The sequence below is a fragment of the Lissotriton helveticus genome, chromosome 3_1 (genome assembly GCF_964261635.1).
Source record: "Lissotriton helveticus chromosome 3_1, aLisHel1.1, whole genome shotgun sequence".
Lineage (NCBI taxonomy): Eukaryota > Metazoa > Chordata > Amphibia > Caudata > Salamandridae > Lissotriton > Lissotriton helveticus.
Genome location: NC_136061.1, coordinates 1,776,003,816 through 1,776,016,743, shown reverse-complemented (window position 1 = coordinate 1,776,016,743; position 12,928 = coordinate 1,776,003,816). Strand labels below are relative to the sequence as shown.

General features: G+C 45.0%; 1 protein-coding gene across 1 annotated transcript in view; it reads left to right on the top strand.

The window, feature by feature from the left end:
• The window catches only part of ARID1A (AT-rich interaction domain 1A), a 579,170-nt gene extending 566,518 nt beyond the window's left edge, over nt 1–12,652 (top strand). The window contains exons 19-20 of the mRNA XM_078682637.1: nt 6,128–6,258; nt 9,635–12,652. Coding sequence (XP_078538763.1) covers nt 6,128–6,258; nt 9,635–11,383 — 1,880 coding nt within the window. The 3' untranslated portion in view covers nt 11,384–12,652. The remainder of the gene's footprint in view (nt 1–6,127; nt 6,259–9,634) is intronic.
• The last annotated feature ends 276 nt before the right edge of the window (nt 12,653–12,928 follow it).

The window sequence follows — 12,928 nt, the reverse complement described above, 5'->3', positions numbered from 1 at the left end:
GTCTTTGTAATGACAAGTTAATAATTATTTGGCAAACAGGTATAATGGGGTGTGAACTCAAGACTGGTGGTCACTCAATTTAGCAACTTCTGCATTCTTAAACTTCCATTGTTGTGGCCTTCGCTCATCCTCTCTTAATCATCAGTACTACCGCTCTGTTTTCAGGCTGGGAAAGTGTGGGCTGCGACCAGAGATAAGCAGTAGTAGGGATGGAAACCGGGAGGGGATAGTGGTAGCTACTTTAAGCTGCTGTGATTACAGTTGAAGTGGCTGAAGTCCTCAGAAGTGGAAGAGTTACGCATGCAGGAATGAGAATACAGGCATGAGTAGGAACTCCATGAGGCCTCTGAAACCAAGAAAGAGGCTTTTTCCATCCAAAACTCTGAAGTAGAAATTGACCTGGAGATGTAAGACGTTTTACCAGCTCAGCGTACTGTGAGTACTGTAGCCCCATCCTGCCACTGAAAAAACATTGGGCTTGACCGAACATTAGGCTCTTGAGCCACCACTGCCAGCAGGCTATGGTCGGCACTGGAAATCCAAGTCGGGTGCCTCTGGCTCAGCCCCGAAACTCTATCCAAACCCAAACACTTCAGTACCAGGTCGCCCCAGCTCCAACTGTGGCACAAACACTTCGGCACCAAAACACAAATCTGTCATTGCTCTGAAGATTTCGAGAACAGCACCGAGATTTGGCCCTGGTACTCCAGTGGAACCAATTCTCCACACGATTCTGGTTAAACTTGATGCCCGCAACAGGCAAATTCAAATACAGCCTCACACTGGGCGTATTCTGGCCAAGACTGTGGTTCATGCACCACCTCCATCCAAGCGCCAACTCCCCTTTGGAGAGTACATTGATCTGCCAGTGCAACCTAAGAAGAAGAAAACTGACAGCCACCAGTCCCTTGCACCCTCCTACACCATCCTCTCCTCCGCCACTTTTATTGCCCTTTATTCCCCGACCATCTTCACCCTCTACCCCTCATTCTACAGGTGATCCATTAGACATTACTCCTCAGGGGCCCCCACATTCATTCCCAGGTGGGCATGTGTGAGAAAGTGGCTCTATATATACTGGACTAGAATGGAGTACAGTGTGTGTATAGAGTCCACCAACCCCAGAGTTATAACAGAGGTAAAAGTCAGAACTGACCTTACTCTCCAAAGTGGTAGCTTGGTCGAGCAGTAAAGCAGTACCAGAGGACAGTGTAAAGCATTTGTTGTACACCCTCAGTCAGCAAAAGGTTTCACACACTCAAGGACTGAACTCCAGGCCAATTGTTTTTATATCCACAGATATAGTTGTTTTATTTTTAGAACCAACAGTTATAAAAATATACTTTTCTCGTTATGAGTACTCTCATGTAACTACTTTGCAAAGGAGCAATAAAGTTTGTGCACACAATTAATACAGTATTGACAGTAAGCAACACAATCCTAAAACACACTATAGCATTGAGCTCAATGAGTTTTCCACATGTAAGTACAGTTGATTACTATACAGATTACTTTAGTAGTCCCAGGACCAGATCCTACATTCAGTCCTGGGGTCTAAGCTGAAACCAGATAAGCAAAAACGTTTTAGTTACAGTAGTGAATTTTCATGAATATAAAGCTGTTTTGAAAGTTCACACTTAGAAACTTTTCAATGTAAATCTGACAATGTTATTCAATGGGAGACAATTCAGGTTGCAGGTAAAGTGCGATCGCATTACTTTTGTAATCCAGCACTGGTCTCCTGGGGCCAGCACTGGGGTCTTAACTTAAAACAGGTAGGTAATTGCGTTTCAGTATTTCGTATGATTTTTAAAGAATATTTCAAGTTTTCAGAAGTAGACACTTAAAAGTTTCATAGAAAAGCAGACAATGGGTTCCTATGGAGAAAATGCAGATAACTAGTAAACCCGATACTGATTACTTTTACGGTTCAGTACTGGGCTGAAAGGTACAGTACTGACTTCTCCCCTGATCACAGGTGAGTATTTCAGAATTCGGAATTCGGCTGATTTTCTATGAATATTTTCAGTTTTCAAAACTTCACACTTCGTAGAAATTTCATAGAAAAACAGTCAATGGTTTCCTATGGCAGAAATTTAGATTACTAGCAGACACGGTTGTGATTACTTTTGCAGTCCAGTACTGGGCTACAAGGTACAGTACTGGCTTCTCACCTGATCACAGGTGAGTAATTCGAAATTCGTTATTCGGCTGATTTTAGATGAATATTTTATAGTTTCAAAACTTCACACTTAGAATATTTTTCGAGTCAAACCAGTCAATGTTATCCTATGACAGGAAAGTGAGTCATCGGTTTCTAGGTGAGTATTTGACTGGTGAAGTTAAGGTTCGGGGCATAGACTCAGGGGTCCCCCATGGTCAGGTAGGTACAGTTAGTACACCCTCAGCGGCACAGCGGCGGCCGGGTGCAGAGGTAATTAGGCCCAATGTTATCCAATGAGAGGCAGGGGGCCTTCGGTTGGTGGCTGCTAGGAGCTGGGCTCCTGGTCACTTGCTCAGCGCAAATGGGGAAGTAGAATAGGGTACAGGTTGCACTGCCAGGGGCACTCGGGCGGCTGGGTGCAGGGTGCTTTTGTGCCATCGGGCGCTCAATGTTATCCAATGAGGATATTGAAAAGGGAACAAAGGCTGCAGGCTCGGGGGGCTGTGGGGCGCCGGGTGCAGGGGTGTCTTTTGAGGTCAGGAAATCTTACCCCCTGCTGGTCGCGGTCGGAGGGGTCCTTTGCCCTGAGGCTGCAGGCGTCGTCGGGGTAGTCAAGGAGGGTCCTTGGGCACTGGATTCCGAGTCAGAATCGCCGGGGGATGTCCTCAGGGTCTTGGTTCACTCCAGCACAGGCCAGGCTTGGCTGGTGCAGGGTTCGGGGCTGATGCCAGGGCTTGTTGCTTGCTTTGAGCAGTATCACTGCTCGTGGGAGACCCAGGTAGTCAGGTCCTCCAGGGTTTTTGAGGTTGCTGACCACTGGAGACGCCGGGGTTTAGCAGGAGCAGGTTCGAGGGTCGACAGGCCGGTAGGGATGGGGCCAAATCAGTTTGTGTCTTCCTCTTCTTAGCAGCTGCACGGCAGGTCTTTGTGTTTCTTGTTCTTCTTTCTTGTTTCGGTATCTGGATGTGAGGAAGGAAGGCTCAGGGAGCCCATAAATACTACATTTAGGGGTGTTACAGGTAGGGCAAGGGCAGGGACCAATAGGTCCCTGTCCTGGGGTGAGTACTCCCCCTAGCCTGCTCCTCTCCTGTGGGAGGGGGCAGGAGCCTAGCTGGGATTGGGCAGGGCTCCCCATCTACAAGATGGCCGGAGCCCGGGGTCGTGCTTCACCTCGCCTCCTCCACCTGAGGGGTGGAGTTGGCAAAGGTTGGCACACCCCCCTTCCTGACATAGGTTTTCCCGCCAGTCTTCCCACCAGAGTGCGGGGAGAACAGGTGGGGAACAGTTGCTGGGTACAGCAAATGGCCTGGAGAAGCTCTCAGAAGCGGTATGCCTTTGAAGCTTCCCCCTGTCCATCCTGGGGGAGGAGACATAGCATCTCGCCCAGGATGTGCATTGTTGCAGGCCCAGGAGAACGGGCGGGGGGGGGGGGGGGGGCTCTCCACCCAGGAGTCCAGCAACAGGTCTGCTGTGTGGCAGCCTCTGGAGCCACTCAGCACAGACGTGGATTGTAGGTTAGGTTTCAGGGGGCATCTCTAAGATGCCGTCTGTAGTGCATTTTATATTACATCCCACACTGGCATCAGTGTGGGTTTAATGTGCTGAGAAGTTTGATATCAAACTTGTCAGTGTTCAGTGTAGCCATTATGGTGCTGTGGAGTTCGTAATGACAACCTCCCAGCACCATATACTCTTGATGGCATCACTGCACTTACAATGCCCAGGAATGGCCCTGGGTACTGTAGGGTCACGGGGCTCATGCACTTGTGCCCACACCACTGGCACAGGGCACCCAGCTAGTGGGGTGGCTGATGTATGCCAGGGCAGTGGGGTTGTGGGCATGGCACACAGGGATGTGTGCCATAACGACTCTTTGCTTAGTTCTGCACCTAGACACTCAGCCTGCAAAGGCAGTGTGTGGGTGTCAAGGTACAGGGCCCCTAAGGGTGGCACAATAAGTGCTGCAGCCCTTAGGGGTCTTCTCTGGTCACAATGCCCTGGGTACCTAGGGTACAATTTACTAGTGGCTGATATGTGGCCAGAGATGGCAATTGGGTTTAGGCTTTAGTATAATTTTTAGGAAAGAAACACAGGCCCTGGGTACCTGATTGGCAGGGACCCAGGGCACACCTAGGAAAAGTGCATCAGGTATCAGGCAAAAAGTGGGGGGGGTGCTGCAACAGGAACTCACTGTTCGAGGCATGTGGGCTGCTGAATTCATATCTGTGCATAGATCGCCGCCTAGTGTTGGGTCCGGATGATTGCACATTGTTGTCCGGGAAGAGTCTTCGAAGTATCACGAGATAAGTGGCTCCTCCCTCGGACTACAGTGCGCATGGGCATCCTCTCCATCCTCAGATTGTTTTTCTCCGCCATTGGGTTCGGATGTAATTTTCACTTTCTCACAGCATGGGACAGTGGTGATGCCTTTGATGCACCTCAGCCCCCTGATCCTTGGCCGGCCTACGACATTGACCTTCCAGGGGACACTGATCCTGACTTGTATCCTGCTAGGCCATCTCCTCCTAATGACACCACCTCTTATAAGGAGTTTATTGGCAGGGCTGCAACCTACCATCAGGGACAACTCCATAAGGACCCTATAGAGGAGAATTTCCTTTTCCAAATCCTTTCCACAACACACAGGGTTACACAGTATCTCTCTATGCTGAAGGGTATGCTGTGACATACCAATCATATTTTAAAAGATCTTGCTCCCAGCCTCTCACTATGACCCTATTTATATCAGAGAGCAAATTCCACCTGACACTCTTGTCTCCGACACCGTAAGAGGTCTAATTCCCAGGCTGCCAGTGACGCTCCACCTCCTGATAATGCCTCTAGCAAAAAAGTAGCATTGTATTCTGCCAGTCACTGGCTTATTGCTAATACCATGGGGTCATTGGCAATATATGATCTTGGCCACAGGGAAGAAATGGAGGAGCTCCTCTAGCACCTCCCAGAGAAGCATAAAAAGAGGGGACTGGAGTCAGTTGCTGAGGGCAAGCTTATTTCCAATACCTCCATTAGGTGTGCCTTTGACTCTGCGGGCACTGCTGCCAGACGCATTAACACTAGTGATTGAATGAGTCGCCATGCCTTGCAGTGCTTATCTGGCTTCAAGCCAGAGATCCAATAAAGCCTGTTAAATGTCCCCTTTGATAAGAAACACCTTTTTGGCCCACAGGTTGACCAAACTCGTAAGAAGATAAAAAAAGGACACAGAAGTTTAGACGTCCATGGGTGCATTACAAACACCAATTACCCGTGGCTCAGTTACTGGTGAGCTTTAATCACCACACCCATTGGAGAAGGAACCTTAGTATGCACAAGTATATGTTCCCGCCTGTCATCTGCTGAAAAATCTTTTCAGCAGAAACAAAATACAACGTAAAAAGACTGGTCCCTCACAGAAAGCCTCACTAGGGAACCAAAAATGGAGTTAACCATGTAGGCAATGATCCCATGAATAGGGTTGGGCCGAACCAGAACAATCCATTTATTTGAGAATGGAAAAGTTACATAAACATATGCAAATTATTTCACTTTTATTTTGTTTTGATAGAGTTCATTAGTCAGCCTTCTGACTTTCTCCATTCTGTGATATACTTTTGCTTCCCATAGATGCTTGGATCACTCTGAAACTAACTCATCCACTTAATAATATAGGAAGCATTTTTGTCATAAGCAGTGCCCCTCAACTTTGTATTTGTGTTAAAACATTAACATTCTAATTGATTGCAAATACATCTTGTTATGCCTAATGCATTTTAACTATGTAAAATTGAGGTGGCAACAAAGTGGATAATTGTGATTTAGTTATTAATGATAGGCTCTGAATGCTGACGTGTGAAAGAGTTTCTTGTTATGGGAGAAACACATGCCTTAGATCTGCAAAGAAATGCTTTTGAATTGTAGTTCGTCATTGCTATTTCTCATTTCTCCATCTTACTTATGTTTTAGGAACCCCCGAGGCTTGGCGGGTGATGATGTCCCTTAAATCTGGGTTGCTCGCGGAGAGCACATGGGCTCTCGATACCATAAACATTCTTCTGTATGACGACAACAGCATCATGACCTTTAGCCTCAATCAGGTGTGTAACCATGTCTGAATGTATTAAAGTTCCTTGCTGTTCTCCCACATCAGTTTCTGTTGTCATTCTTTCTGCAGATTGACAACATTGGTATGTGTTTGTGTCCAGGGACTCACTTGCCCATGTGTTTGGCTGCAGCTCTGTTGCTTTGACTTCCACTACACCTATTTATTCTGGTGCACCTGCTCCAGTTGCTCCAGCACTGTCTTTAATTATGGATATTGTGTGGAGGGATCGCTTTAATGTTGAAACAGGATAAAGGAGAGCTGTAGCCGTAATTGTTGATTCTTACTTTTGGTAGTGACCGAGTTGCATTCTGGGCTTTCAGTAAGTGGTGTTGGAGCGATGCACAGCATGAAAAGGATGGAGGGGTGTTTATGTATTCAAGCACACATGTTGTGGTGCCAGAAGAGACACCCTTTTAAGAGTCTCTGATTTAACATACTACAACATTTGTCCATCTAAGCGGCAAAGTCTTCAGAGTATGGTTGTAACACTAGTGAAAAAGTTCAAGAAATTAGATCATGTCTCCCAGGAGAGATGTAATCTATATTGGCTTCCTCAGACGAAGGATCTATGTTAAAGTACCCTGCTTAACATTTAGATCATGCCACAAACCCCAAACCAGTCTGGCCGTTTTTAATTAACTCATCTTGTGACCTATTAAAACCTGTTTGTTTGTTACTTTATAGTGCTGCTTTCAGTCTCTGTGTATCTCAGTTCAAAGAATCGCAATGTGGTAACAGGGCTTTCCATGTCTTGAACCCCAATCTCTGAAATGACCTCTCTCCTTGGACACATCAAGTTGTTTCAAAGTCAGAGCTTTCAAGTCTGCAGGGAAAATGTGTTTTCTCAAATCTAGCTGTTTCTTTCTGGGTTGGGTCTACCTGCTGAATATCCTGTTGGTTTTTGGTCCTCTATCCTATTTTGTGTGTTGCATTTTCTTTTGTTTCAGTGCTAATAAGCCCGGGTAAATACTGCACCTGATAATGATTTGATCTTCATCTAGACTTTATCAATTCCTAACAACACGTAGATAAAGATAAAGATTCGGTTACAAGTAGCACACACCAATTTTACTTTGCTATTTATTAAACAAGCAAATCAGCCATCATTCAGAAGCCCTGTGTGTAGAAGTGCATCCTTCCTATTTCCATATCGTTCAGGAAGGTAATTCTAATTAGGTGCTGCTAAACGAATTCTCATAATTACCTGATCATAAGGATTGCTGCCACCTATAGATAAAACCAGGAATCCTCGGTTTTGTCCAGGGCATTCTGATTTGTTGTAAAATATGTGTAGGTCAAAACTGTGACAATCTCTGATAAATTATCATTGTTGTACCTCAGTCTGGAAATGGTAATAAAGTCATTTTCAAACAAAATGAGGTGTATCATTAAGCAGTGAGATTATTTACAAATGGAGAACCTTCTAAACAGTTGCGGATGTAGCCATGGGTGTGCATGCCAGCTGATACACCTCAGGCTCAGTCCATAAAGGCTCCTAGACATTGCAGAGAATGCCAAAGCAATAGTCCGTTCTCAGGCAAAAGATACATGTTCACGTTATTTATTCTATAATTGGAAAAAGACTGAACAAGTATATCTTTCATCGAAGGTTATACTGGAGAAAAAGTTCTCTCTCCCAAAAGAACATTGCTACAAGGCTTAGATTTATATGCCAGCACCTGAATGAAGCACAACACGTCTGAAACTGTTTGCTCTGGATAAATGAGTTCTAGGTGGAGTTGTTTGTAAAGCATAAAGACATATCTGGGGGGAGGGGGGTGGGGGGGACACAAACGTTACTTACCACAATCACTAGCCTTATGTCAAGCATAGTAGTTGGGGATGTCGATCTGATCTCTTTTGAAGTTCTTGGACTTTTTATTTTTTGTATCACAGTCAGATTCCAACTAGAATTACTATTTCATTGTATTCAAGAGAATAATGTGAGACGACCTGTCCAACAGCTAAGGCTGAGCCAAAAGTGGACAATGCAACAGAACAATGTTTCAAAACTGCAGTAAATATATGCCTGATTGTCTGGAAAAGAAAAAAAGATTTAGGAGTTTGGACTGGTCATCTCAACGTCCAGATCTAAATAACATGCAGATGCAGCAGTAGGATCTAAATAAGAACTGAGCATAAACAAATACCATTAAACATTATAGAGCTAAAGCAGTTGCGTAAAAAAGAGTGTTTCGGAATTCGCCTAGGCAATGTGAAAGACTGAAACTCTTATCGGAAACTTTTACTTGAAGTTTTTTCTCTAGGGGTTCTGCATGTTACTGAAGGGTGCTGCTACACTTTTTACAAAAGTCTGTGGATTGAGAACATGACTGACATTGTTCTTTAATTATTAATGATAGTGACATCATTTTGTTATGTCACACGATAATAGATATGTCTAAGGACTTGGTGAGGACTGGATAAAGGTCAGATATATCATATATTTGAGGTTGCAAGATCTGAGGAAGTTGTACTGATCAGTGACGGAGTTTGATGTAAGACTTCCTTTGGTCAGCAAAAGGATTTGAACTGGAGTTAAGTGGGCTTGGAAAGGGTGTGGTTGTGTGTGTTTATTTGGTTGATTAAGATAAAAGAATAGTGCAGTTCTTAATAGTGAAATTAGTGTTGCCATCCTGATAACCATGGTTGGTGTTACCTTTGCATTTTTCTAGGTGTTTTGACACCTTCAACTGTAAGCAATCTGTCACATGTTTTGAGTTATACAGCCCTCGCCTTTGATTTCCAAACCTTAAAACTGCTGAAAACCGACAGCTGCATTAGGTCTGCTAAAAAAAAGTGACATTGTAGCCATTGTTGCACTAACTTTCAGTTCTGAAAAGGGGCAGCTCCTCCATTTTTGCCTACAGTCTCCACTTTCATCATTGTTACTTTGTGTGAAATGCCTGTCCTAACAACCCTCTTTCCATATACTCCCTTCTTACTTTGCTTTCCATTCCCTGTGGCATACACACTGTGCCAGCTCCCTTGGAATCCATCCAAATTCCAGCCCTCCTCTTTGCTCTTTTTTTCTTGTATGTGTAGATAGATGCTAATGCTTCCATTCTGATCCCTCTCTGCACACTTTACTTTCCACCATATATGCTTATGCTGGCACCCATTAAAGTCTATTTTTTTGCTGCACCTTCCTTCTCTTCACCATTTCCTTTACAGTTTTGTGCCAGCACGGCTTGATTCAATCTTGACCACTTGTCTTCTCCCTTGGCCGCTAACACTTCTTGTGACTGTCCAAACGCATGTTCCAATACCCATTGGATTCACCCCTGCCAAGTCCTTTTCCCTTGCACATTGTTTCATTTGCCAATATGCTTGGTGCATGACTAACTGCTTTATCTTTCTCTTTCTAGCTACCAGGTTTGCTGGAGCTTCTGGTGGAATACTTCCGTCGATGCTTGATCGAAATCTTTGGAATACTGAAAGAGTATGAGGTGGGAGACCCCGCACAGAAAACATTACTGGATGCTGAAAGATTGCGCCTGGCTGGTAGCCCCTCTCCATCAGAGGAGGAAGAAGAACGAGAACAGCAGCAAAGGGCCAAAATAAGGGAAGAGGTTGAAAACCTTTTCTGCAGCGGGGAGGAGAATGTTGAGGAGATGGCCTTTTCAGAGAAAGACAGAGTGCCATTGGATGACACCCAGGAAAATCTGAAACAAGCCAGTAAATTTGACAAGCTTCCTGTAAAGATTGTTGAGAAAAATGACTTGTTTGTGGTGGATTATTCTGCCAAACTGGGGCGAGTACAGGAGTTTGACAGTGGACTACTGCACTGGCAGATAGGTGGTGGAGACACTACTGAACATATCCAAACACATTTTGAGAGCAAAATTGAGCTTGCAGCTGCCCGGAAAAGTGCTTCCCTTACTCCTGCCCCCCAAAAGAGTTCTGCTTCTGAAAGTAACGCAGGGACTAAAGAGAGTGATGAACCTCTGACTGTGGGCCGACCTGTTGAAAAAAGTATAACTGCCACAATGGATGATGTACTTTCTGCAAGGCCAGGTTCTCTTTCTGAGGAGGTGGTAAAGAACACAGAAATAGCCAAGGAAAGCAACAAGTTCCCATTTGGTCGGAGTTCAGTCCAGGTCCCCCGGAACCTTAAGATTCTGGAGGATGAGCCTCACAGCAAAGATGAGACCCCACTCTGCACGTTACTGGACTGGCAGGACTCTCTGGCCAAGCGTTGTGTCTGCGTGTCCAACATCATCAGGAGTTTGTCCTTTGTACCCGGGAATGATTTTGAAATGTCAAAACACCCTGGGCTGCTGCTGCTTCTTGGCAAATTGATCCTGCTGTACCACAAGCATCCTGAACGGAAACAGGCACCACTGACATATGAGAAGGAAGAGGAGCAGGACCAAGGAGTTAGCTGCAACAAGGTTGAGTGGTGGTGGGACTGTTTGGAAATGTTGCGTGAGAACACCCTTGTCACTTTGGCCAACATCTCTGGCCAGTTGGACCTCTCCCCTTATCCAGAGAGCATTTGTCTGCCCATCCTGAATGGGCTGCTTCATTGGGCCGTATGCCCTTCGGCTGAGGCCCAGGATCCCTTTTTTGCACTGGGTCCCAACGCTGTTCTCTCCCCTCAAAGACTTGTCTTGGAAACTCTTAGCAAGCTCAGCATCCAGGACAGCAATGTAGACTTGATTCTTGCAACACCTCCCTTTAGCCGCCTGGATAAGCTCTATAGCATGTTGGTCCGTTTCCTGAGTGACAGAAAGAACCATGTGTGTCGAGAAATGGCTGTGGTACTTCTTGCCAACTTAGCACAGGGTGATAGTCTGGCAGCGCGAGCAATTGCTGTGCAAAAGGGCAGCATTGGCAACCTACTGAGCTTTCTGGAGGATGGGCTGGCTGCCACTCAGTTCCAACAGAGCCAGGCCAGTGTACTACACATGCAGAATCCTCCATTTGAGGCCACGAGCATGGACATGATGCGTCGGGCTGCACGGGCGCTGCTTGCAATGGCCAAGGTGGATGAGAACCACTCTGAGTTTACCTTGTATGAGTCACGCCTATTGGACATCTCCGTGTCGCCTTTGATGAACTCTTTGGTATCGCAAGTCATTTGTGACGTACTGTTTTTAATTGGCCAGTCATGACAGCCGTGGGATGCCTGAACCCCTTCCCCTGTATGCGTGCGCGTGAGTGGACAGCTTGGGAGAGAACAAACTGACTGTTGCCCTTTATTTATGCAAAATGACCTCAGAATCCACGGTCTGCCCTGTGCTGTCCTGCTTCTACTTGGGGATGGAGACACACCTCCTCACCAACTCACCTCTTTCTTGCCCTCCTTAAGTCTCCCATTCTCACATCCCAAGTGTGCCCTCGAACCCCTCCAAGGAGACAACATTCTAACTACATAGAAGAAAATGATTTTTTAAATTTTATTTTAACCAAAGTTACTGTTGTTTACAGTGAGTTTGGGGAAGGACACACATGCGTTACCCTGTTAACCAGAGAGGAGGGCACTACTTTCATAACTTTTTAAATGGTATAAAACTTTCAGAGGAAAAGTGTAACCTCTGAGTTCTGTGTGGTTTGTCGTTGTACATTCACAATCTTACAGGAACCAAGAACTTAGCAGTTGTGAACAGCCCTTGTCCGATGGAGGCCTGTACAGTAGACGGTAGAACTTTGTGCTGTACACCTTAAACTGTAAAACATCATGTAGTAATGTTGAAACATGAATAAAAGCTGGATCTGCAGCAAGCTGTAGTTTTAAAAATGTTTTTAGTTTAATGTTGAGGAGAAAAAAATGGCTTTTCCCCCAAAGCATCATGTGTAAGAACCTACAACACCCTGACCTCGCTCTTCCTTCTCGTTTGTACAAACAGCACCTCTGACCTGGTTTTAACCTATAGCTGCAGCCAAGAGTTGCATCGTGTGTATATATTACGACGTTGTACATTGCACATACCTCCCCCAGCGCCGGCCCTTTGCAGTTTACTCCCTGATCTCCTTCACTCACCCTCTTTATAGTACGAGTTAAAGAGTTGAAGACCTGCAATTATTTAATCTCTCCAGAAACCTCTCGCCGTGGAGGGAGCAGTACAGGTCTCCCTGTGTATAAAGTCTTTGCTGTCAAAACAGCCAATCAACTTATATATATTTTTCCTGTTTTTTGTTTTTTTTCTTATCGAGGTGTGACAGTTCTAGGTTCAGTTGAAGTACCTGATGAAGAAACACAATGGAGATTTTTCAGTGATAAACTCAGCATATTTGTATTTCAGACGATGTAGCTAAAAACTTGCTGTAAATTCTTCCCTTTTTTCCTTTTTTTGGCTTAATGAATATCATTTATTCAGTATGAAAATCTTTATACTATATGTTCCACGTGTTAAGAATAAATGTACATTAAATCTTGTTAAGATGTTTGTAAGGATTTTTATTACTCAAGAGTGTTGGACCAATGTCTCAGCCAAGTGGATGTTGAGATAGCAGATATCGTGCTCTTATATTATCCAATCTACCCGTAGAGGCTCTAGGGATTTTTTCTCTAGTTTATCCAATACTGAAATGGGGAAATGCACTCTAGTAGTGAGGCTAGCAGAGAGTTGATGGAGACTGCAGTGCCTGAGGTTTGTACAGCATGAATATGCTATGTTAAATTTTCCTGATAGGTCAGAAAAGTTCCAGTTTTATGA